At 37.0% G+C, this 27,300-nt stretch overlaps 2 protein-coding genes across 8 annotated transcripts in view; one reads left to right on the top strand and one right to left on the bottom strand.

Annotated features, from left to right (window-relative positions):
* Positions 1 to 79: 79 nt before the first annotated feature.
* On the bottom strand, positions 80 to 6,730 carry ETFRF1 (electron transfer flavoprotein regulatory factor 1). The gene is made up of 3 exons (XM_020871305.2): positions 6,483 to 6,730; positions 1,066 to 1,154; positions 80 to 989 (listed from the first exon to the last, which is right to left on the bottom strand). Exons 2-3 carry the CDS (start codon positions 1,114 to 1,116, stop codon positions 768 to 770), a joined length of 273 nt encoding a protein of 90 aa, XP_020726964.1. The 5' UTR covers positions 1,117 to 1,154; positions 6,483 to 6,730; the 3' UTR covers positions 80 to 767.
* A 43-nt stretch (positions 6,731 to 6,773) lies between these two features.
* DNAI7 (dynein axonemal intermediate chain 7) overlaps positions 6,774 to 27,300 on the top strand; it is an 82,196-nt gene continuing 61,669 nt past the window's right edge. For 3 of the 7 annotated variants that reach the window (XM_070453792.1, XM_070453787.1, XM_070453793.1), the window contains exons 1-4: positions 6,774 to 7,072; positions 10,567 to 10,584; positions 23,180 to 23,281; positions 24,929 to 25,020. In XM_070453792.1, the coding sequence (XP_070309893.1) occupies positions 7,060 to 7,072; positions 10,567 to 10,584; positions 23,180 to 23,281; positions 24,929 to 25,020 (225 nt within the window). In that variant the 5' untranslated portion in view covers positions 6,774 to 7,059. The remainder of the gene's footprint in view (positions 7,073 to 10,566; positions 10,585 to 23,179; positions 23,282 to 24,928; positions 25,021 to 27,300) is intronic. The other 4 variants (XM_070453788.1, XM_070453789.1, XM_070453790.1 and 1 more) reach the window with 4 other exon arrangements.

Genomic DNA, 27,300 nt, shown 5'->3' with positions numbered 1-27,300 from the left:
CATGTTATGTTTAGGTCCTATGTCATATTAACTCATTTAGAATTGGATGCAAACCAAATCTGCCTTTATGACAAAAGAATAGAATAACATAAATCATTACATTTTATTGAAGAAGGTAATTGATATACAACAGGTGATTTAAGGCCCAAAGGCATCCAATTGCAAAATTAATACTGGAAATAATTAAATAGGTATATTATGTAATGCCAGTCACTGATAGGCTGTTTCAAGTTCTTAACTTGATACATATTATTTCTACTAACTGCACTTAAATCATTACCAGATGCTACTTCTTTTGCAGTGAACATTGGATATGTGCTGTTAACATCTCAAATGGGGTAAAAAATGAGCTCCTTTAAAAGTTAAGGAAATAAACTTGCAAGAAATCATTCTGCTTAAGTGTACATTAAACGGCATTCTCTTTTCAGTAAAATGCAGAAATGGGCTAAGAATAATTGGCGAATTTTTCAATAAAACTTAAGTACATTTTCATTCAAAATTGGGTGCTCATCAATTTTTAATAAGTAGTTGGGAACATTATATAGCTAAATTACTATAAAATTGACATTTAACATTAGTTAATTGTTATATAAAAATTGAGCATAAAGGTTGCTGATAAAGCAATAGAAGTTGAAACTTGTTTTAGTTCAGTAAGGCGGCTCAGGTATTTTTAACACAATATATATCTTGACACCTTAAAGTTATTTTTGTCATAGCTGGTACATAAACAGCTGGCACTGATCTCAGTCAAATTACAGTAATGCTGATCATTGAGTTTTGTTGGTATCTGAATAATAGCGTTGTTTCATAGCTCTATATTTCCTAAGGAAGTATAATGCTTCTAGTTCTTTCATTACAAATTTGCCCCGTTCAATAAGTTCTTTGATCTTCTCTGGGTCCTTCACATCTTTGTTTTTAAGGAAAACATTCTTCAGACGCCTTTTGAAATAGTCTGCTCCCTTTGGATAGTCTCGTCCAAGATACAGCAGCTTAAAAAAGAAAGATTATATATTTCTAAACAATCTGTCATATAAAATTTACAAAACTGGCAACGTACTTACTTACATTCTTATAAAGATTCAGTACTTCTCCTCTTAAAGAATTGGCCATTTTCATTTATCATGGAAAATATCCACTTTTATATTGTAATATACCTAAAGAAAAAGAAAAGTTTTTACAAATAACTGCATTGTAGTCTTAAAAAAGGTTTTACACACTGGTAAACTGGTACTCCCCCCCTTTTTTTTTGCCGTTCGGTAAAAGTTGATTGTGCACTTTTATGTTCCAGGCAGTGAGATGCAGCTGTGAACATGTCAGGTAAGATAGCTGCTATCACAGCATTAGCATCTCCTGAGGGACATAAAAGATCATTATGAATTGTGGTAAGTTCTATGAAGGAAACAGAACAATTAGAGAAAGTAGATTGTCAGAGACAGATAAGCAGGTGGACCTCCTTTTATAGAGTGGAATGAATTAGAACTAGATTTGGAATCCCAGCTGCACAGTGTTGTACAGGTTACTTAATCTTTCTGAGCCTCTTTTCTTGTCAGAGGGAGACTGTCTACCCTGCTCTCAAGGCAAGGCTTGAACTGTTTGCAGGAATTGGGAAGAGGCCTGATAAATCAAGGGTGCCCTCCTAAGAAAGGCTAAAGGGGAGGACAGACAGGTGAGAGTCAAGCAGGCTCACCGCTAATGGCAAATGGGCGATAAGATCAGTGATGAAGAGACAAGTGAACAACCCGTAACGGCGGTGCGGGAGAGCAGGCAGCATCCAGTGGGATAGGTGAGCTGACTCTACGTGGACTTTGTGCTGCTCCTTAAAGGCACCATCACAGCCTAAACATAGGAGATAATCCCTAATACTTGTGATGGTTGTGGGGGTTAACTCCTGAAATTCCTGCATTATAAACATTTAGTTTGTGATAGGCCCCAAATGAATGTCAATGCCATTTATAACCTTAAAATTTCATAATGCCCATTTGCCCATTAATCTAAAATAACATACCTTTTTATATCCCTCATTAACATAATTTTCATTTTAAAATAATTTCATTCAATCAGAAAAGCTGCAACTCAGTACTAATAACTTCTTTTTTCCCTGAATTATTTGAGGGTAAGTTGCTAACATGATACCAAATCAGCCTGAATACTTTGCAGTGTCATCCAAAAGAAATACAGTGCAAGCCACCCATGTAATTTTACTTTGATAGTCCTTATTAAAAATAAAACAGCTGAAATAATTTTGATAATGTAACATTTTTATCCAAAATATTTTAAGAAGTGTTATGCCAGACATGTTTATAAGTACCAATGGCTTAGTTGCTACCATACTGGACAACAGTTTGAGGTACTTTCTATGAACAAGGACGTTTTCTTACAGCACAAAACCACCATCAGAATCAGGAAATTAACAAGCACTGCTATATTACTACTATACTATACTACTACTATATTACTACTCAGGGTTGAATCCACAACCCTGAGTTTTGCCCTTTATAGCAAAAGAATCCAATCTACACTGATGACACATCGCAACTAATTTCCATGTCTCTAGCCTTCAATCTGAAAAAATTCCTTTGAATTTCCTTGATTTTCATAAACTTGACACCTGTGAGGATCACAGGCCATTAATTTTGTAGAAATATGTCTTGTTTTGAAGTTAATTTATGGCTAGATTCAGCTTACATAGTTTGGGCAGAAACATTAGACATACTTTATTTCATTGCATTCTATTATGTGGACACAATTCCAGTCTGTTCCATTATGGCTGAGGTTAGTTTTGATCACTTGGTTAAGGTGGTGTTTGTTAGGACTCTCCACAGTTACTTTTTTTCCTTTGAAGTTAGCATTTTGTGGGAGGTACTGTGAAACATAAGTATATGTCATCCAGAAAAACCTTTCATCTTGCAAAAACATTAAAAGCAACAGAGATTATGGGGGGAAAAGAGGTTTGAGGCATACCACTCAAATCCTCTGCAGTTGTAAACAGAGCACCAATTAAAAAAAACAAAAATTGGTACCTGGAGAGCTGATCTGAGCCACTCAGATTGCTCTCAGCATTGCTGGAGGATACTACAGAGATAGATGAAGTTTATGAATAGGAGTAGAGGGCTGGAGACCAGGAAGGGATCACAGGAGACAGGAGGAAATCCCTGGGGATGATGGTTTTATCATGATGATTGTAGTGAGGTTTCATAGGTGTAGGCATGAGTCAAATTTATCAAATTGTATTTATACTTAAGTGTAGCATTTGTATGTCAATTATACGTTAGTAAAACTGTTTAAAAGTAGTGTAGACGTGCTGGCATAATGCTAAGAGTAGGGCTGGGAGATACTGAAGTGCATGTGGAAGTAGACATTAAACCACAAGGCTGGTCAGTAGGGGATTCAACCTGTAACCAGGTCAACAGTTGCATACTTCTCTGGGGAGGAAGCCCTAGGGGTAAGCACTTAATTTTTTTTTTTTTTACAAATACACTTGAAAGGCTTCTGCTGCCAGCAACTAAGTGAAGACCTTTTCTTGCTGAAGTTTATGATCTGCTTCTATGGCTTTTCTTTCTTTAGGAAAAATATATATAGGAGCCAACACTGTTTACATGTTAATAATTGTCTGCATCCCCTATTAACTAGTGATTTATGAGTTCACAGTGACAAGTATACAATGTATCAGAACATCTGAGTTCATTAATATTAACTCTTGTTTTCCTCCAAAGTGCTATTTTTCTGCTTTTGTCTGTTATCACTTGAGCTTTCCTGCATAAACGGTAGTCCTTTTCCAAAACAAAACAAAAACAAAAAAACAAACCCTTTAGAAGATCTGCTTAGAGGTTGCAGCTTAGAGACTTTGGGGCTTCACTAAGGGTGATCTAATTGGGCCCCTTACTGGGGAACCTCTGATGTTATCTTAAGTCTGTTCCTCCTGGGCTGGTCAGATTCCCCAGATAAGAGTCTTCCAATCTAATGAGGATACTACATTAAGAAGTGGAAAACGACACAGGGCCTTGCATTCAGCATCATGTATACTCAAATGCACCTAACCTGCTCCCAGCCTGAGGACACCCCCACACCATAGATTATTGATTCTGTCCAGAAATAAACCTCTAGTCTTCTGAGAGAGAGGCATGCAGAGATTTAGAGATGTTTCTCAAACAGCTTTCACTTCATCCTCTCTGATTTACTTCATTCTTCATTTCCAGCTCCAATGGCCCTGTTCCAAGGCCTTTTTGAGAATTATGCAGTATAAATTGGCCTTTTCAAGTGTGCTAGGTGACAGTCATCTGTCTTGCAGCTTCCAAAGCTTTACTGTTGTCATCTCCTCCTCTATTATTCTAATTTATTTTTAAAATCGCTTACTGAAGATTTAGTGCTTTCAGGAGTGAAATTAGATGGGTCTATTTATCCCAGTACAGCAACACCTAATTCCATTTTAAAAACATTTTTTCTGAGAGCCACTTTTTGTGTGTTTTAATCTTACTGAAAATGACACTTAAGGAAGAACCTTGTGCTTTTAAAACAATTGTAAATTAAATCTACATTAGATGTAACTTCAAATCAGAAATTACAGCCTGTTTAATTCCTGGCAAACAGCATAACTCTATTTAATTCACATTTTGTAAAAGTTTTTAGAAATGTGGCTTAAATCATCTTTGTTTTTTAAACAAATTATGCATAAAAAAGGACCTGCCCAGCAAAAAAGTAGCTGCTGTGACCAAGATAAATTTGTCCCATTCCTTGATATATTAACTTTCATGAGTTAAGGAAATGTTTTATTACTGCATACTGACCTTCAGGCATTTTAAGTTTACTTTAGCCTTTAGGAGAAACAGGTTTCCTTGGGTGAACTGGTGAACAGTTTAAATGCAGCAGGGACCTGGGGCTGCTCCTTAACCCTGCATAAAGTCATGGAAGTTACTGTTTTTATGAAGAGCCAAATGAGAGTTAGGGAGTGTGAGAAGTTCCCTATCATTCTAAGAAACCTGGATGGGGGTGGGCATACAATCCACATTGATAGCTCTTTCCCAATGACTTGTGGGCCAAGACTTAACCAACTCCAGTAATGGGTTAAGCGAGAAGGCAATGGTAACCAACTCCAGGGTTCTCATCTGGGAAATCCCAGGGACAAAGGAGCCTGGGGCCTCCAGTCCATGGGGTTACGAAAGAGTAAGACATGACTTAGTGACTAAACAGCAACATCATGGTGCCCAAAGCTGTTACTGATCACTCTTCCCCATGAAGTTCAGATTTGACTCAAACAGATGGAGCACATTTCCCCAAAGCAGTTAAGCCTAAAAAGCTTCACACTAAAATTTATCCCAACACACTTGCCAGCATCAAAGGATATGTAATCTGAGAGGCAGGTGGCAAGAGATTTTGCCCCCAAAGCTGGTATTCTGCTTGGTCGAGGCCTACCTAGAAGATTATAAAAGTGAGTTGAAAGAAGATGGTCATGTATGTTCAGAGGGGCTAGGAACTGCACCTGTCTGGAGGTAAAAGTGAACAGAGGAAATGGGCCTTTTTATTCTTGCAGGTTGTAAGACTAGTAGAGGAGAACTAAATAAGCGCACTGGTATAATCTCAGAGCAGAGCAGTCCCCTAGAACACAGTCCAGCATGTTCTAACACATCCATAGCAAATCCTCCTCCCTGGGGGGAATTTGGTGGAAGGAGAACTTGAGTAAGTCTCTCCTGAAATACCGCAATATCAAAATTATTTGTGATTACCATTCACACTTCCTTATTCCCATCAGAGCTGACTGAAGTTCTGTAATCATAAACATTAGTAGTTTGACTGAAAAACTTAAAAGCTTAGTTCCATACCAGCTTTGGAACTCTATATCAAAGTCGACATTAAGACGATTTTAATCTTGCTACCAGGGATGTGAAGGTGAAATGTCATAGGTATGACACAATCTGGATTTCTGTGGGGAGAATGACACTTTAACCTACAAAGACTAGCTGAGTCAGAAATACTTATTTAATAATACCTTTAGTCAATGAAATCGCAAGAGCGCATTATAAAATTACAATCAGAGATGAGAAATGGTGGCAAGAATTTTAAAGCATTTCATGTCTTGTCAGGCTAAAATGAGGTTTAAGCCTAAACGGGGTTTAGATCTAAATTCATAACGGAATTCAGATACGCTTTGGAAGGTTAACTTCTCAGTCTCTTACTTTCTTCTAATTTTCCTGTTGGTCTAAGCTGCCAGCGTTTCTTCATGTTAGTAGACCGGTTAGTATACTGTGACCTTGACTCTGGGCACCGAATTTAGCGCGTCCTGCTGGGTCTCTGAGACCTCCACCAGTAAGGTATACGTTACCCAGGATCTACTTCAAATTATTTCCAGTTCTTGTTTAGAGCTCCTCTTGAAAAACAAACACAAAAACCAGCATATACCTTGATGTCTCAGGAAATAAACAACCAGGTGCAGGGAGAAGAATCTGAAGGTCATTTAAAAATAACCCTCTGGGTGCCAATTTATTTACCTTTTATTCTAAACTGCCAATCGAGCCCGGGCCCCCGCTGGTCTAAGCGGTGGCGGCCCAGGAAGCCGACCCGGTGTCAGTCACTTGACCCAGTCGCGTAGCCGGTGGCCCCCTTCCTTCTCGAAATCCGCAAAGAAAGATTCGCCCCAGCAAATCTACGGAAACAGGGAGAGGGACTGTCAACGTTGGAAGACGCACACAAGCCCTTTTCCTACACCTGCTGGTCGTCGCCCAGAGCAAACCGCCTCCAGACTCAAGCATCCGGAAAACAAAACAAGACGCCCGGCGCGGCACTCACGCACTTTCCGGCACGCCGCAGCCGTAAACGCAACCCTCAGCCCCGACGCCGGAGGCTCTCGACCGAGGCGGGCGGCAGGCTGTTGTGGGGCGGAGCAACCTGTCAGGGAAGTGGGTAGGGCGCCGTCCGGAAGAACCCCAGCGCGACTACGCGAACCCAGACGCGGGGACCTCCGCAGCGGCCCTGGGGCCCAGTGGGTGGGGCTTGTCGTCCTGACAACGCGGCAGCGTTGGTCCACACAACCCAGAGATCACACTTGGCCGACTACAGAGGTCGTGTATGCCTCAGCATGGTGAGCGGCGAACGTAGGGGAGCAGGGTCAAGGGGCGATCATTGATGCTCTTGCGCCGTGTTAAATGATGTGGCAAGAGCCTGTCATATTTTATTAGGAAAGACCCCATATCCTTAGGGGGGATGGACCTCTCCTGAAGTATGGCCTTCCGTTCGAGGTCTGACGGACCGGAGAGAGAGTCCAGACCGGTTTCTGCAAACGGGGAATGGCCAGTTTGTGTTGTTTTAATCAGATCAGATGGTGTTTTAATCTCCAGCTGCTGCTAAATTCAAATATTCGTCTCAATTTAGTTACTCCTAGTAGTGATAGACATTCCTGTGAAATTGCTTTTTTTTTTTTTTTTAATTGCAGCTTGGTGGAAATGCATAGTTTTTTGTTTTTTGGGTTTTTTTTTTTTTTGCCTCCTCAGCAATTAATTGAAAGCTGCTGCAGTTTACTCTGCTTTGAAAAGTTATTTTCTGTGGTCTTTTGTGGATATTTGAATTGTTTTGTGATTCGGTGTATGCAACCTGCCTGGTGTCTAAGTATGATAAAGCTTCTTGTTTTGTTTTTCTGCACTTTTCATCTATCATGTCTTCTCCAGTAACACAGACCCAACATGTAGCAATGACATGTTCTCGTCTCCCATTTTCTTAAACGTGATTTCCATCTTCTTCAGCGATTAAAACGAGATGGAAGTGGAAAGCGTAACTAGTTAACTATTTAATTCATTAATTAAGGGAAAATATGGAGCATATTCTTTGTGCTTGGCACTAGACTGAAAGGAAGTACACAAAGGTGATCATTACAGTCTCTCCCTGGTATGAAAGACAGACTTAGCAAATTAATTACAATACAGTTTTATAACTGTAATCATTGAAGTGACTACATTGGAGTAACACAAAGATAGCAGTGTTAAAATTAGGGCGGGAGAGGAAAGGGGGACGGGAAGAGCAGACCAGTGCTTTTCAAGCTGTGTTTTAAAGTATGATTATGAATTTACCAGAAGTGATGAGAAGAAATAGGGTGTGGAGAGCGTTTATGTCAGGGAGAACAGAAAGTAAATGGATTTTTAAACTGACTTAAAGCTGCTGATAACTTAAGGGAACAATAGGCACCTATTTATTATTTTCCAACCAGTACACAAGTTTCTTGTTTTTAGATCCCTCTGGCAGTCTTTCTCAAAATGTGGTTTCCGGAAAATTGGCCTCTAATAAACTTGGAATGGACTTGCCAGGTGGCTCTAGCGATAAAGAACTTACCTGCCAATGCAGGAGACATAAGAACCACAGGTTCCAATCCTGGGTGGGGAATATCCCCTGGAGGAGGGCATAGCAACCCACTCCAGTGTTCCTGCCTGGAGAATCCCATAGACAGAGAGGTCTGGCAGGTTACAGTCCACGGGGTTACAAGAGCTGGACACTACTGAAGCAGCTTAGCATGCACGCAAGCCTTGAATACCAGTTCAAATGCAGATTCCAGGAACAGGCTGGACTCCAGATCTAAGTATGTTTCCTAGGACTGCCAAGTAACAACATACCACAAACTAACTGGCTTCACCATTAGAGATTTATTGTTTTATAGTTTCAGAGTCTAGAAGTCTCAGATTAAGGTGTTGTCAAGGCTGTTCTCACCCTGCAGGTGCTAGCTTCTGCTACTTTTTGTCTTGTGGCAGCATTATCCCATTCTTTGGTGTTCTCTGAGTGTGTGTGTGTGTGTGTGTGTGTGTCTGTGTGTCTGTGTGTCTGTGTCCACATTTCCCCCTTTTTACAAGGTTTCCAGTCTTATTGAATCAGAGGTTCACCCAATTCTGGTATGACCTCCTCTTAATTTAATTACATCATCACGGACCCTCTTTCCAAACAAGGAAACATTTGGAGACACTGGGAGATAGGACTTTAATGTATGAATTTTGAGGGGACACAATTCAACCCATACCATGAACTGAATTACAATGGGGAGAGAGAAGTGAGTGTATACACTTTTAGCCCAGGAATATACATTCTTAACAGGCATCCCAGGCGATGCTTATGCTCTCTGAGAACTACTATACTACCTGATGCTCTTATGATTTGCAGGGAGAATGAGTATATGTGGCTTCTCTGATAGCTCAGTTGGTAGAGTCTGCCTGCAATGCAGGAGACCCTGGTTCGATTCCTGGGTTAGGAAGATCCCCTGGAGAAGGGATAGGCTGCCCACTCCAGTATTCTTGGGCTTCCCTTGTGGCTCAGCTGGTAAAGAGTCTGCCTGCAATGCGGGAAACCTGGGTTCGATCCCTGGGTTGGGAACATCCCCTGGAGAAGGGAAAGGTTACCCTCTCCAGTACCCTGGTCTGGAGAATTCTGTGGACTGTATAGTCCATGGGGTTGCAAAGAGTCAGACACGACTGAGCGACCTTCACTTCCACTTGAGTGTATGTACTTATCCCAAACCTGCCTCACATTAAAAGCCCTAATGAGAGATGACAGTTTGCCCACCTTTAAAATGTGGCTGCTTGGGAACAGGGCCATTGCTGTTTACATATTCTGCTGTATAGAAGTTATTTCAAGATGGACGTATGTTAACTATTAATGATAGCAAGTATGGTAAAAATAAAACACCTTTGTAAAAGTTGTGAGAGTCGAGTCACCATCATTCTTATTTATGTCATCTCTAGTATCTCAGAGAACTGTGTGTAAATCATTAAGAAATACCCGTTGAATGAATTAGTGGGATATATGCACAAACATAATCTACTGCTTGATGTCAGTTTTAACATTTATATTGTATGTAGTGATAACCTTATGGCTTGAACCAATAACTTCTCTTGTACTAGTCTTCAAATGTGGGAAGTGTATCATCTTACAAATTCCTTACCAGAAATCTAGTGAACAAAAGGGCCAAATCAGGAAATTACAAGTAGAGTTATTAAAAAATACTTGTAAATATTTATTGAAATGCTTTACTTTCTAAGATCTAAAAAATCATACCTCTGCTTTAGGACTCATTGCTGAATAGAATCACTTTGTCATAGCTTTACCGGCTTTAAATTACTGATTCTTTTTCTATAAAATCAGCAATCTAACTTGATAGACTATGTCTCTGTGATATGAAATCATTCCCACACTTTTAGGCTTGACATTAATACAAATACTTAGTCAATGATTTCTTGTTCTTTAGAACCCTTTAAATCAGTGCCTTCTTAACTGGTATTCTGTTTCATAATCAGATATTTCATTAAACATGGATCATTGATTGTCATAGAAAGTGTAATATTTACTTACAAAAGATGCTTCAGTGGGTGAACTATCATAGTATTTTCTAGACTTGTAGTTCTGTCTGAATTCTTTTCTAAAAAAACCTTTTGAGATAATTTTAGATTTAAAGAGAATTTGCAAAGAGGGTACAGAAAGTTCCTTTGTCTTTTTTACCTAGCTTCTCTGAATCTTAACATGTTAGGTAATCATGATACTTTTGTTTAAAATGTATGAATTATTTTTTAAATTTATCAATTCTTTTGTTTTTCCAACTTTTAGGCTCCCAAAGCAAAAAAGGTAGGTAGAAATTATTTCTCAAAATAGTTTTAAAAACCGAATTTTTAAAACATTTTCTGGTAGTTGTATTATAGTTTATGGAGTTTACTAAGCTTAGTTTTTAGACGTTAATGCTATTTAAATCATTGAATAATCCTTTACAATAACAGGACATATTTCAAATTTGATGTTAAAAAATGCTTCTAATTTCACAAAGACTTTTTTAAGATAGCCTTTAATTTTTACTTGTGTCTAGATTTTAAGTATTTTATTATTTGTGCTCTAGAAAATTTTGGATTAAGAAGCTTTTTCTTCATTTCAGATAAACCCATAAAAATTTAGGTCCAAAACCTTCTGTGACTTAAAAGTGAACCCTAAGATAATATGTTTCTAAATGGGTTGCATGATAACATGTACTGAATTTTTCTGTGCTTTGTTAAAATTTCAGTTCCTTAGAGGATGTCTCAAGTAACTTTTTCTCTCTTCACTGGGTAGATTTATACTTTAAAGCAGAGATTATAGTCTCTTACTGGCAAACATAGACATAGTTCATTTAACCTAAAAGTTCTTTTTTTAATCAGTTGCCAAGGTGTTATCATGCAAAAATGTGATTTCTATTCTTAAAAAATTGGCAACCTGATAACACTGGGCCTACAGTCCCATAAGGGAACAGTTGGCTAGACAAGTGGCAGCTACACCTTTTTGGAAATGCTTCCCCTTTTGTTGTGGTCCAGACTATGACCAAATCTCTTTCATCATTTGCCTTTCTGATCTCAACGGGATTTCGATTTGGAATGCCAGATTTAAGTCATATCTGAAGAGTCACCACTCTGTTAATTTCCTATCATTTTCTCTTGTGAAATCAGTGGTACTACGTTCAGATAGCACATGAATTCGTACATAACTCAATTATAACACCTGTCATTTTATTGTAATAATTTTTCAATGTGAGCTGCTCAAGGTCAGAGCATGTTTTATTTATTTTTGGATCCATAGTGTTTAGTCTGGCACATAGTAGAAATTCACGAATATTTGTTGAATAAATATATAATACCCCATTTAAGAAGACATGATTATATAAATGTGTCTTTGGTATTTATACAGTTAAACATTTTTTCAAAAAATTCTCTTGATTGCCATTGGTGTTTGCTTTTCTCAGTCACTTGAACCCACTACCAACCTGATACTGTGTTAGGGATTGTGGATATAACTGAGCAACATTTATAAAGCACATTCTTACGGGGAGTATTCTGGTGGACTACAATCATTTATATATGGGTCTACAGTAGCTTATTAGTTTGTGTGGACATTTCATTTTTGGCTTTAGATAGTGAAATCTTAGAGGCATTGTTTTAAATCTGAAACATTTTTACTTAATGATATCGTATTTTATTAATTCTAGGATACTCATCTTTTTACATTTTACACTTTAACATGACTGAAATTGAGATATATCTTCAGTTCAGTTCAGTCCCTCAGTTGTGTCCAACTCTTTGTGACTCCATGAACCGCAGCACGCCAGGCCTCCCTGTCCATCACCAACTCCTGGAGTCCACCCAAACCCATGTCCATTGAGTCTGGTGATGCCATCCTCTGCCACCATCTCATCCTCTGTTGTCCCCTTCTCCTCCTGCCCTCAGTCTTTCCCAGCATCAGGGTCTTTTCAAATGAGTCAGCTCTTCACATCAGGTGGCCAAAGTATTGGAGTTTCAGCTTCAACATCAGTCCTACCAATGAACACCCAGGACTGATCTTCTTTAGGATGGACTGGCTGGATCTCCTTGCAGTCTGAGGGACTCAAGAGTCTTCTCCAACACCATACTTCAAAAGCATCAATTCTTCAGTGCTCAGCTTTCTTTATAGTCCAACTCTCACATACATACATGACCACTGGAAAAACCATAGCCTTGACTAGACGGACATTTGTTGGCAAAGTAGTGTCTCTACTTTTTAATATGCTGTCTAGGTTGGTCACAACTTTTCTTCCAAGGAGCAAGAGTCTTTTAATTTCATGGCTGCAGTCACCATCTACAGTGATTTTGGAGGCCAAAAAATAAAGTCTGCCACTGTTTCCACTGTTTCCCCATCTATTTGCCATAAAGTGATGGGACCAGATGCCATGATCTTAGTTTTCTGAATGTTGAGTTTTAAGCCAACTTTTTTTTTTTGTAGAAGTGGTTAAATCTTGAATTTCTGGTCTTAACAGCCACAACAGAAGCCAAAAAAAGTGGAATGATGTCCTCAGTGTACTGAAAGTAAATAACTGACAATTTAGAATTCTATATCAGCTCAAAAATTATCTTTTTTTTTTTCATTTATTTTTATTAGTTGGAGGCTAATTACTTTACATCATTGCAGTGGTTTTTATCATACATTGAAATGAATTAGCCATGGATTTACATGTATTCCCCATCCCGGTCCCCCCTCCCACCTCCCTCTCCACCCAATCCTTCTGGGTCTTTCCAGTGCACCAGGCCCGAGCACTTGTCTCATGCACCCAACCTGGGCTGGTGATCTGTTTCACCCTAGATAATATACATGTTTTGATGCTGTTCCCTTGAAACATCCCACCCTTGCCTTCTCCCAGAGTCCACAAGTCTGTTCTATACATCTGAGTCTCTTTTTCTGTTTTGCATATAGGGTTATCATTACCATCTTTCTAAATACCATATATATGTGTTAGTATACTGTAATGGTATTTATCTTTCTGGCTTACTTCACTCTGTATAATGGGCTCCAGTTTCATCCATTTCATTAGAACTGATTCAAATGAATTCTTTTTAATGGCTGAGTAATATTCCATGGTGTATATGTACCACAGCTTCCTCATCCATTCATCTGCTGATGGGCATCTAGGTTGCTTCCATGTCCTGGCTATTATAAACAGTGCTGCGATGAACATTGGGGTGCACGTGTCTCTTTCAGATCTGGTTTCCTTGGTGTGTATGCCCAGAAGTGGGATTGCTGGGTCACATGGCAGTTCTATTTCCAGCTTTTTAAGAAATCTCCACACTGTTTTCCATAGTGGCTGTACTAATTTGCATTCCCACCAACAGTGTAAGAGGGTTCCCTTTTCTCCACACCCTCTCCAGCATTTATCGCTTGTAGACTTTTGGATAGCAGCCATCCTGACTGGCGTGTAATGGTACCTCATTGTGGTTTTGATTTGCATTTCTCTGATAATGAGTGATGTTGAGCATCTTTTCATGTGTTTTTTTGCCATCTGTATGTCTTCCTTGGAGAAATGTCTGTTTAGTTCTTTGGCCCATTTTTTGATTGGGTCATTTATTTTTCTGGAGTTGAGCTGGAGGAGTTGCTTGTATATTTTTGAGATTAATCCTTTGTCTGTTGCTTCGTTTGCTATTATTTTCTCCCAATCTGAGGGCTGTCTTTTCACCTTGCTTATAGTTTCCTTTGTTGTGCAAAAGCTTTTAAGTTTCATTAGGTCCCATTTGTTTATTTTTGCTTTTGTTTCTAAAATTCTGGGATGTGGGTCATAGAGGATCCTGCTGTGATTTATGTTGGAGAGTGTTTTGCCTATGTTCTCCTCTAGGAGTTTTATAGTTTCTGGTCTTACATTTAGATCTTTAATCCATTTAGCTCAAAAATTTTCAAAACAAAAGTGAGATAAAAATGTTTTCTCAGGGAATTCCGTGATAGTCCAGTAGTTAGGACTCTCTTCTTTCACCATCATGGGCCTGGTTCGATCCCTGGTTGGGGAAGAACTAAGATCCTGAAAGTCACACAGCAGTGAGGCCAAAATAGAAAGCATTTTCTCAAGCAAAAATTGTGTTTTCCACCTGCAAACCAGATTATATATGTAAGGTATAAAACATTACTCCTAATAATGACATGTGAATTTTAAAAATAAACTGAAATACATGACAACAAACAACCCATAATAGTCATCAGTTGATAAATAAACAAAATGTGTGTATCCATCTTGTAATACCATGGAATATTTTTCAGCCATAAAATGGAAGTTTTATGATACATGCTGCTACATGTTGTAGCATGGAAGAAGCTTGAAAATGTTGTTCTGAGTGCATAAAGCTGATTACAGAAGACCATACCTTGTATGATTCCAGTTACATGAAATATAGAGAAAGTAACTGGTGGTATCATAGATCTGGGGGGGTTGTGAGGAAATGAGGGGGGAGCTGTGAATGTGTATGGGGTTTCTTTGGGGGAAGTGATGAATATGCTCTAAAATTGATTATGATGGTGGTTGCACAACACTGAATGCACTAAAAACCATTAAACTGTCTACTTTAAATGGGTGAAATATATGGCATATAAATTTTATCTCCATAAAACTGTTATTAAAAAATATGACAACAGTAATGTAGCATTTGGGTTGGGGAAGGATTATTTAAGACGTTCTAAAGTCCTTGTATGGATGTGAGAGTTGGACTGTGAAGAAAGCTGAGTGCCGAAAAATTGATGCTTTTGAACTGTGGTGTGGGAGAAGACTCTTGAGAGTCCCTTGGACTTCAAGGAAGTCCACCCAGTCCATCCTAGAGGAGATCAGTCCTGGGTGTTCGTTGGAAGGACTGATGCTGAAGCTGAAACTCCAATACTTTGGCCACCTCATGCGAAGAGTTGACTCATTGGAAAAGACCCTGATGCTGGAGGGATTGGGGGCAGAAGGAGAAGGGGATGACAGAGGATGAGATGGCTGGATGGCATCACTGACTCAATGGACATGAGTTTGAGTAAACTCCGGGAGCTGGTGATGGACAGGGAGACCTGGCGTGCTGCGATTCATGGGGTCGCAAAGAGTTGGACACGACTGAGCGACTGAACTGAACTGAACTGAATGTCCTTGTACTGTTTGGTAGTATGATAAATATAGGCATATATGTGTGTGTTTATATATATATATGTGATACATAGGTTGACTTTTTAAGATAGGCACTACAATGGTATAGAGTACGTACATAACTTCCAAACTAGTAGAGGGAGAGTAGTACACTAACAAAGAAATAATCAATTGAAGATACCAAGAAAGAATACAAAAGGATAAAATAATAATATCCAACAATAATCTTTTTACAAACACTATCTTAAGAATAAAAATACAGAAAGGTTGGAAGTAAAGTGATGGGAAAAGATATGCTATGCAAATACTAGAAAAACAAAAGCCAGTATAATATAATTTAATATTAGACATGATAGACTTTAAGACTAAAAACACTTCTAGAATTAAAGACGGTCATTTTATAATGATAAAAATTTGGTTAGCCAAGAAAATATAATTTTAAATTTGTGTATACCTAATTGTGAAGCTTTGAAATATACAATGCACGGATTCAGAGAGCTATCAGGAGAAATAGATAAGCTCAAAATCATAGTGCAAAATTTCTTCTTTCATTAACTGATAGAACAGCCATTAAAAAAAAGTAAGGATTTAGAAGATTAGAGCTACATGATGAATAAATCTAGTGAATGAGACATTTATAACATTGCACCCAATAACTAGAGAATTTTAGGCACACCTTTTTTTTTTTTTACCAAAACTAACAGTGTTCTGTGACATAAAACTGTTCTCAAAATTCAAAGAATTGAAACAATTCAGAGCATGTATTATAACCTCAATGAAATTAAGCTTAAAAATCAAAGAAATAAGTTACGAACAGGAAGATACACTATTCTAGAAATTAAAAAAAAGTCTGACATGGGTCAAGAAAATTTAGTAGAAGTAGAAAATAATTTTAACTCAATAATAAGAAAATTACTTCAAAATTTGTGAATGTGTCTAAAGAGGTACTTAGAGGGAAATATGACACCCTATATGCTTAACTTTAGAAGATGAAAAATTAGTGAAACTAAACATTCTTTTCAAGAAGCAAGAAAAAGACTTAAACTCAAAGTAAGGAGAAGGAAGCAAATTAGACAAATATAAAAGTTAATAAAACAGAAAACATACAATAGAGAGGATTTATAATCTCATATCCTTCAAGTCTTCACTCAGATGTTATCTTCTGCATGAGGCCCACCCTAAACACTCCATTTAAAATTGTAGCTTGTCTTTTTTGAGTGACCCCTGCGGTTTGGAGTCACTTTGCTTTCCTCCATACTACTTTTCATCCTCTAAGGTATTTTATAAATTATTTTATAATTTTTTTTATTGTACCACAGTGATACATTGTATAGTACAGGGAATATACCCTGTATTTTATAATAACTATCAATGGTGTATAAGCTTTAAAAATCATGAATCACTATGTTATACACCTGAAATGTATTAATATTATAAATCAACTATAATTCAGATTTTTAAATTATTTAAAATTTTTTGGTTATTGTTTTTGTCTTTTCCATTTGAATGTAAGTTCATAAGTACATAATTACAAGGAATTTTGTCTGTTTATAGACATATTTCAAATGCCTACCACATGCTAGATTCTCAGTATTTCTTACAATAATTGAATGAATAAACAGGCTACAATTTATTTCTTTGAAAATACTGAAAAAATTAACAATTCTCTGGTAAATTTTATCAAGAAGAACAAATGGCATATATAATCAATACAGGCATTTATTTTATCGTGCTTTATTGCACTTCACAGATTCTGCATATTTTACAAATTGAAGGTTTGTGGCAGCCTGTGTCAAGCAAGTCTATTGGTGCCATTTTTTCCAATGGCATTTGCTCACTTCATGTCTCTGTCACATTTTGGTAATTCTTGCAATATTTCAAATCCTCTACCAGCAGAAACATTATGACTTGCTAAAGGCTGTATATTGTCACCCTGCTTATTTAACTTATATGCAGAATACATCATGAGAAACGCTGGGCTGGAAGAAGCACAAGCTGGAATCAAGACTGCTGGGAGAAATAGCAATAACCTCAGATATGCAGATGACACCACCCTTATGGCAGAAAGTGAAGAAGAACTAAAGAACTTCTTGATGAAAGTGAAAGAGGAGAGTGAAAAAGTTGGCTTAAAGCTCAACATTCAGAAAACTAAGATCATGGCATCTGGTCCCATCACTTTATGGCAAAATAGATGGGGAAACAGTGGAAACAGTGGCAGACTTTATTTTTTGGCCTCCAAAATCACTGTAGATGGTGACTGCAGCCGTGAAATTAAAAGACTCTTGCTCCTTGGAAGAAAAGTTGTGACCAACCTAGTAGAGACACTACTTTGCCAACAAATGTCCGTCTAGTCAAAGCTATGGTTTTTCCAGTGGTCATGTATGGATGTGAGAGTTGGACTATAAAGAAAGCTGAGCGCTGAAGAATTGAAGCTTTTGAAGTGTGGTGTTGGAGAAGACTCTTGAGAGTCCCTTGGACTGCAAGGAGATCCAACCAGTCCATCCTAAAGGAGATCAGTCCTGGGTGTTCATTGGTAGGACTGATGTTGAAGCTGAAACTCCAATACTTTGGCCACCTGATGTGAAGAGCTGACTCATTTGAAAAGACCCTGATGCTGGGAAAGATTGAGGGCAGGAGGAGAAAGGGACAACAGAGGATGAGATGGTTGGACGGCGTCACCAACTCAATGGATATGGGTTTGGGTGGACTCCGGGAGTTGGTGATGGACAGGGAGGCCTGGCATACTGCAGTTCATTGGGTCACAAAGAGTTGGACACGACTGAGTGACTGAACTGACTGACTGAACTGAAAGGCTTAGATGATGGTCAGCGATTTTTTAGCAATGAAGTATTTTTAAGTTAAGGTGCATACCTTTTATCAGACATAATGCAATTGTGCACTTAATAGACTACAGTATGGTGTAAACATAACTTATATGCACTGGGAAACCAGAATATTTGTGACTTACAATATTGCAATAGTCACTTTACTTTGGTGGTCTGGAGCCAAACTTGCAGTATCTCCAGAGTATGCCTGTTTTAGGAATGAAAAGAGAGACATGAGCTTAACAATAAATGTCATAATTTGAACACATTTATATACCAATAAATTAGAAAATTTAGATGAATTAGACAAATAGAAAAAAAATTCTTAAACTGTTTCATGAAGAAGTAGAAAACCTGAAAGTCCTATAATCATGTAAGAAATTATATCAGTGGCTTCAGTTTTTCCCAGAAAGAAAATCCTAGGTCTGTAAGTCTTTGATAGCTTGTTCTTCATTCAAAGATTAATTATTTCATTTTGTTACGAATTATTCTAGAGCATGGAAAAAGAGGAAACATTCTTAATTCATTTTGAGTTACCTGGGTAACCTGGGAATAGTATGAGAAAGGAAAATTTAAATTCATTTCACAAACATAAATGCAAAATTTCTTAGTGACTAAACATTAGTATGCTCAATTGGAAGTATATAAAATGAAAAAAAAATCATGACCCAATTCAGCTTATCTCAGGGAGACAGAATTGGTTTAATATAAGAAATTAAGTTAATAAAATTAGATTGAGTTAGAAATTCAATTACTGTACCTTAATAGGTTGCAGGGCACTTCCTTAGCCTGATAAGTGTCATCTGTATTTTAAATAAACAAAAACTGCCAGAGAAGCAAAATACTGACATTAACAAATTGACCAGGATAATGATTATGGAGTGTAAATTGGAATAATTACTCTGGAAAATTCAACTTCAACTACATTGAAGATACACATACCCACTAGTTTTACCTCTAGGTATATACACTAGAGAAACTCCTGTGTGGACGCCATGATACATACACTGAGAGGTTTATAGCAGCACTGTTCTTGATAGTGATAAACTAGAAACCATCCAGTGTCAATCAGGAGAAGAATGGATAAATAATGAGTTACTATTCAGCAATGAAAATACACAGCTGCAGCTATATCCCCCCTTGGATGAATCTTTCAAACCATAATTTGTATCTAAAGAAGTAAATCACGCAAAAGGATAAATATTGTATTATCCTGCTTATAGAAAATATCTAGAGTAATCAAGACCCTAAATACAGAAAGTAGGATGGTGATTGATAGGGGCTGGGTTGTAGGCATGGCAGAGAGTTAATGTTTTAAGGATACAGAGTTTAGTTTGGGATGATGAAAAAGTTCTGGAGGTGAATGGTGGTGAGCATTGTACCACAATGTAAATGTACTTAATGCCACTGACCTGCACACTGAAAAATGGTTACAATGGTAATTTTTTGTTATGTATACTGACTGACTGTAAGTTAATAAACTACAGTTGTATTCATAAAATAGAATTTGATTTATGTAAAATTCAAAAGTAAGAAAACTATATTGTTTAGTAATATATACATATGTAGTAATACTTTTAAGGAAAACAAGAACATCATCACAAAAATTAGTGATTAGTGTAGAAGTAATTTTTTTGGCAAGTCAATATAATTTTTGGCATCTGTTGTGGAAAGAATTTGAAAAACTGCATGATATAGCTATAACCTATTTCATTTGCTTTTTAATATAAACTAGATTTCTCATTTTCTGTATCTGTAAAAATTAAAATAGAATCTGTCTGAATCCTTATTTTCTTCATCAATAGCTAACATTTATCCTTGGATTGTGAACTAATCAGGGAAAAGAAAAAACCCAATCATCTCATCAAAAGATGCATATCTAGTAAAATTTTACTGTTTATGTTTTAATATTTACTTACCAAAATTTGTAATATAAAATGTTGCTTTATTCAATTGTATACCAAAATAATTTAAAAATTAATCCAGAGTAAAATTTATATTGCTTAGAAACTTAGAGTCAAGGAAATTGAAATTTTCATACATATTTTTATAATATTTCCATATCCTATTTATGACAGGAAAATCAGCAAAAGTTTTTCAAGTGTATCACATTAGGGTAAGATTCTGTGGGGTGAGTGGAATGGAAATATGAAATCAAAGAAAAAAGGATTAGAAAACTTTTATTTTAAAAAGAAGCTTTTTCACAGTTTTAATTGAAATTGGCCATTAAATCACTATATTGTGTAGATCCATTGGGTATATTTTAAATAATGATGGATATAATATTTAAAAGAGTGATGTTACAGTTTTATTTTACATATTTAAACTTGTGGTTAAAAGTTTTCAGTGTCAGCTTAAAAATGTGTGAAGGGGTACATAGCTTTTCAACATTCTTTTAGGGATATGAACAAATAATTTTAAAAGTTACTGATCAAGTACATCTGAGGAGGAGAAGCCAGAAAAGAAGTCTAAGGGGGGGAGAAAGCAAAATCAGTATCAACCTGATGGCCTAATGAAAATATTTCAAGATGGAGAAAGAAAACTTTGTCAAATGATGATGACAATTAAAATGAGGGCTGGAAATTGGCCATTGTCATTGAAAACATGGCCATTTTAAGCTTCCATGATAAGAGAGGCTTAAATGGTACAATAGAAATGAAAGCCTGATTGGAATGGAGCATGCAGAAAATGGGGACGTAGAGTCAGCGGGCAATTCCCTTTCGGCAGTCTGAAATAAAGGGTAACAGCATTGGAGCAAAAGAGAAAGTGGGAAGTAAAAGGGAGGGAGAAATCCGTGAATAACTAGAGGTGTTAACTGGGGCTTCCCTGGTGGCTCAGCTGGTAAAGAATCCACCTGCAATGTGGGAGACCTGGGCTTGATACCTATGTTGGGAAGATGCTCTGGAGAAGAGAAAGGCTACCCACTCCAATATTCTGGCCTGTACAGTCCATGGGATTGCAAAGAGGTGTACAAAATTGAGAGGTGTTAATTACAGGAGCCAAATCTTAAATAGATAGTAAGGGATAGGATCCAGTGTAAAAGTGGGAGATTCAGCCTTCAGTAGCAAAAGGTACATACAGTCCATCCACAGATAACAGGAAGGAAGGCAAAGATAGAGGTAGGTTCAAAAATTTGGTATGTATTCTTAACGTTGGGCTTCCCGGGTGGCTCAGATGGTAAAGAATCTGCCTGCAATGCAGGAAACCCAGATTCAATCTCTGGTTTGGGAATATCCCCTGGAGAAGGGCACTCCAATATTCTTGCCTGGAGAATTCCATGAACAGAGGAGCCTGTGGGCTACAGTCCATGGGATCGCAAAGAGTCGGACACGACTGAGCAGCTAACACTCTTACACTCTTAAGGTTTCTAGTGATGTTAAGAGGTAAGGTCAACACTTAAGAGTAGGAAAGAGAAGAGGATTTTGGGAGTTTGAAGAGTGAGGAGAATGAAATAGTAGTAGGTATACTGGATAGTGCTTAGAGCCTATTTAAAATTTGTGCTCACAAATTTGAACTCGTGTATTTTTCTCTGGTAAGGTTCAGCTGTCCCTATGGCTAGCACAGAATAAATGAATTGAGTTTAACTAGAGCTAGGAATTTGCCAGCTGAACTTCTCAGAGGGAGAGGAACGTAGGGGAGGTGGAGATATATGTTAGTGATAATGGTGATGAACTGTGAAATCTAACTGGGGTAAGAAGTGACCGTATGGGAAGAGGGAATTGATGAATGGTGGAAAAGTGACAGGGCTAGTGGATTGGAGATTCCGATGGTACATTCTGCAGTAGGTGAGCCAAAAAGAGAAGTTGGACATCCAAGAGTCTGTATATCCCAAGGATTAGCCACACAATTGATTTCTAAATTTAGATGGTGCTCTTCTCTTTCTATGTTCTCCCGTAGGAAAAATGGAGGGGAGAGGTCATCACCAAGGTAGTTCTCAAATCTGTATTCTGTAATCCTCATCTCTTTGTTGCACCTTAGTTCTTCAGTTTCAATGCCTGCAAGCCTTGCCTGGAGGCTCCACCAGCATTTCATACTAATTGTACATAAATTTATCTAAGCAGTTCCTCTTTCTAATTTGCATCTTCTGGACTACTTTTCTTCCTTTCTGAGTCTTCTTTCCTCTTCTTGCCTCCAGCTTTAATCATTATCAAATAAGTTAGCTTATACAATATTTATTGGATCCATCCTCCATCTGCATTTCCAGTATCATGACTTTATAAATTGTTAATAGTCACCAAAATGATGGTATCTTTATAATTATTCCCCCCCTCCAATACCAGGTTAGTTTCCAAGATAATAGCCACAGATCTTCTCAAAAACTTTTTGGGGGTTTCCAGTTCTTTTAAAGTAATGTCCAATGTCCATGGCTTAGGCTCTGGCCTTCTTTTCCATTCTCTAGTCCATTGTATCCTCTTCTTGCGGTCTTCCCAGGGCCATTCCAGTCCTCTCCCAACTCTATAGCTTATGCCTGCATTTCCCTTCCTGGGGGTATCTTCCCTTCATATCTAAGTATTAAAATCCTTGGGGCACAGACTTTCAAGCTAGCTGTTCTATACAAATTTTACTTGATCCCAGCTTTTGGAGATAATTTCTCCTTACTCCAGACTTGCAAAATAACTCTTTATATCTGTTAGTCATAAAGAATTAATTTTTTAGACATGTGGCAGTGTTAAGTATATTTTTACATATATTTTAGTTTAATCCTTACAAAGATGAAGTGAAATTTTGTTTAACACCACTTAAAAAATGTGAAACCTGGGAATGATAGAATTAAATGGTATATACTTGTCAATTTTTCCTTTGAATAATTTATATGCTAATTTTCCTACTGTTTCTGTATTTTGTTCTTAAGGTCCTGAGTCAAAGCTTTGCACTTAATAGGCAGTCTTATTTGAATAAATAGAGGACTAGATTCATAGAAGTAAAAGTGCTTTTAAGTAGTTTGTGTACATGTTAACCTTTTTAAAAGTTGTAACCTTTGTTAAGTCTGGCAGTAAGAAAAAGAAAATCACCAAAGCTGACCGGTTGAGGCAGATACAAGAGGAAGAAGAGAAACGACAAAAAGAGGAAGGTATAAAACACACAGTGATAACTATTTTCATATGCAGGTAATGCTAACAATAGGTTGGCATTTCTGTTACCCAGTCAATACTTTTTAAAGAAAATTTTCAAAATTTTAATTTTTTTGAATTTAATGTTTTATAATGGGCTTCCCTGGTAGCTCCGTGGTAAAGTATCCTCCTGCAGTGCAGAGGACGCAGGTTCGATCCCTGGGTCAGAAAGATCCCCTGAAGAAGGAAATGGCAACCCACTCCAGTATTCTTGCCTGGGAAATCTCATGGACCAGAGGAGTCTGGTGGACTTCAGTCCATGGAGTCACAAAAGAGTTGGACACAACTTAGCAACTAAACAACAGTGTTTTATAGTAGCTGTTTATTTTTTAAAGCATACCCACCAATCACTTTCAGATATATCTTGAAGGAGAGTTGCAGATAAAATACAGGATGCCCAGTTAAATTTGAATTTCAGATAAACAATGGATAATTTGGGATAATTTACCCAGCAATATTTAGGATATACTTGAACAACAACAACAAAAATAGTCCATTATTTATCTGAAATTCAAATGCATCTGAGCATCCTATAATTTTTATTTGCTAAATATGGCAATCCTATCTTGAAGTGTTTATATCATTACTTACTGATTAAATTGAGAGCTTTGGTGCTGACTGTGCAGTAAGAATTCTTAAACTCAAATTAAATATGGGAAATATATACTAGCAAGAAACACATAGAGCAGCCTAAGTTCTTACAGTGTAATTATATCTATTTGTCAAGTTTAAAGAGGATTTTCATTTGTTAAAGAATATCAGGTATAAATTAATAATAATTTGGTTATTTAAAATACCGAAAAGTGACTTTAAAAATCTGAATAGTTCAGATAGTTATAGCTTTTAACATGAAGACCATCTGTTGATTCATACTTGGGTTTTAAATATCTGTCCTTAGCTTCCCAGGTGGCTCAGTGGTAAGGAATCTGCCTACCAATGCAGGAGATGCAGGTTTGAGATCCCCTGGAGGAAGAAATGGCAACCCACTCCAGTATTTTTGCCTGGAAAATCTCATGGACTGAGGACCCTGGTGGGGTTACAATCCATGAGATCGCAGAGTCAGACATGACTTAGCAACTGAGCACCACCAGCACATTAGTTTCCAAGTTGATTTTTTTATTAATAATCATATAAATCCTTTAGGTGACTTATGATAAGACTACAGTATCAGGACCTACTGCTTGGGGAATGTTTTATTATTTTGGGTTAAACTCTTATTCTTTAATGTATATTTCATGTTTTATTTTTTAACAGTGAAAGCAAGAGAAAATTTAGGTCATTACTTCTGGTGGTGTAGATATCACAAGATTATGGAAATCTGAAGATTTTACCTCTTCTTAATTACCCATGATAGATCTGTCACTTTTCATTAATTAACATCATTATTAGATTGCTATAAACTTTTTGGAGAAGAGAAATATAATTGTGGGCCAGAAATTTTGAGAGTCATGTTGTTTTTTTGAAAGAAATCTGGCAGTTTTATTTCTACCACATGATAAAGGTTGTGATTTATAGCTAGTATTCTACCACCACTATACCTTAAATATTTGAAGTCACTTTAAGTGCTTAAAAACAGACTAAAAAATTTTCTTGCTGTTGTTCTTTAGAGGAGGCACGTGTGAAATATGAAAAAGAAGAAATGGAAAGACTTGAAATACAACGAATTGAGAATGAAAAATTGCAAAAACTTGAAGCAAAAGTAAGTAAACTTTAATGACATTATTACTGAAGACAAACTGTGTGGCTATCAGATCTATTTTGGAGAAGGAAATGCAACCCACTCTGGTATTCTCACCTGGGAGATCCCATGGACAGAGTAGCCTGGTGGGCTACAGTCCATTGGGTCACAAAAAGTCAGACACGACTTAGGAACTAAAACAACAGCAATCAGATCTATTTGGCCATTTAATATCATTCTGTCTCACAGATACCCATGATATTTAGGACTGTATGAACTAGTTTAACTCATTTGATCCTACCATAAAGTTATGGTGGGTAAATTATTACCCCCATTTCACAGATGAGGAAATTGGGGAATATGGAGAGATTAAGCAGCTTATAAATTTCATAGCCAAGACTTAGACAAAAGTAGTTTTGCTTCAGAGCTCATGCTTCTAACCATTAAGTTATTATTCTCAATCTATCTTATAGATAATTAGATAGGGACCAAAAAATGTTCAAATTCTACCTCTCCTTTTAAAATTTCACTTCTCTTTTTCACCAGGTTTCTTCATTATTGGATCAGTAGTTCTGAGACCTTTTAATCTCAGGACAAAACCTCATTGCTATTAAAAAGTGAAGATCCCCAAGAAGTTTTTGTTTAGATGGTTTATATATATCAATATTTATCATATTAGAAATTAAAACAGAAATTTCAAAATATTTATTGTATTAATAGAGATTAGACATTGTTAACTGTAAACATGAATTAAAAAGTAAACACATTAAACATACTTAAAGAAAAAAGCAATTGCAGTATTTATTCAGGTATAAAATTACATTAGTTTCAAATGTATGGCATAATGATTCAATAGTTGTATGTATTGTGAAATGGTCCCACAATAAGTCTAGTTAACATCTGTTACCACATAAATGTATATTAATTAGGGAAGTGAGTGGCATTGTTTATATCTCTTAAAGCCCTTTTAATGTCTGACCTAACAAAAGACAACTGGATCTCATATGTATGTTAAGTCACTTCAGTCGTGTCTGACTCTGCAACCCTAGACTGCAGCCTGCCAGACTCCTCTGTCCATGAGATTTCTCTAGGCAAGAATACTGGAGTGGGTTGCCATGCCTTCCTCCAAGAGATCTTCCTGACCCAGGGATCTAACCTGAATCCCTTATGTCTAATCTGCATTGGCAGGCAGGTTCTTTACCACTAGTGCCACCTGGGAAGCCCTCTTGGATCTCCTCCCTACCTCATTATTCATTATCTATCTGTTACAGTGTGTGTTGTTTTGATTGAAGTAAATATAAAGAAAAGAAAACTTGGCCTCATACAGATAGTTGGAAAAAGGAGAAATATTGCAACAGCCTTTCAGATAATTGTGGATTCTTGCCTTGATACTATATTGAAACTCAATAGGTGGTAGCATCTTAATGTGGAATCTGAAACCAAAGTAATGAACTTTATGTACTCTGTTACACTAAAATATTGATCTATTTTTATACTCTGAATAGATCTTCTATTGACACATGATTTTGCAACATCAAGACTTGATAGCTTGGAAAAAAATGGTTCACTGAATTATTTGTTTCCAAATGTTGATGTATTGTTATAATTCATTATCAAAAAGATCACACGCATTAGTGTCAACTCCAGTCAAACAGGAAAAGGTTTTAAGGATTGGGAAACTGTCAGGCTCCCTAGTAGTGAATACAAGTTTTCTAAAATTCAAACTTTTATTTGAAAGCTTGAATTTTATCAAGGGCAGCAGTGTTTCCTGAAAGTGACATGGTCAGTTCATTCATTTCTGACAGAAGGTCTGCCAAAGTACTCAAACAGTTGCACAGATGTTTATTTCTCAAGATAGCATTGTTCTTTGATGTGCAGCAAAAGTGCTCTATGCATTCTTCCCATCTTACCACACAGAATATCAAAAGACATATACTTAAGTTTTTACATTTAATACAATTAATAATTTTTACTTCTTCATCAGGTCATTCTTATGTGAACCTGGATACTTATCACCCCTCTCCCCTGAAGAATATGACCACTAATAAAGCTTGTGTCTTGATTTGTACAAAGGCGCCAGCAATTTTACACCATCTTGCAAATGTGTACCCTGCAAAAAGAGCAAATAAAGTCGTAGTATTGTCATTAAAATAGATTTGACCTCACTGATCCCAAAAGAATTTGGAGGAATCACCTGGTAGCTGCATATCACACTATGTACACCACTGTTTCAGATGAAACCTTTTAGAAATATCAGTTACATTTAAACTAACTATAGTGTTCATCTTGAAATTAAATATT

This window comes from Odocoileus virginianus, chromosome 23, assembly GCF_023699985.2.
Source record: "Odocoileus virginianus isolate 20LAN1187 ecotype Illinois chromosome 23, Ovbor_1.2, whole genome shotgun sequence".
Classification (NCBI taxonomy): Eukaryota; Metazoa; Chordata; class Mammalia; order Artiodactyla; family Cervidae; genus Odocoileus; species Odocoileus virginianus.
This window is presented reverse-complemented; position numbering and strand designations above follow the sequence as displayed.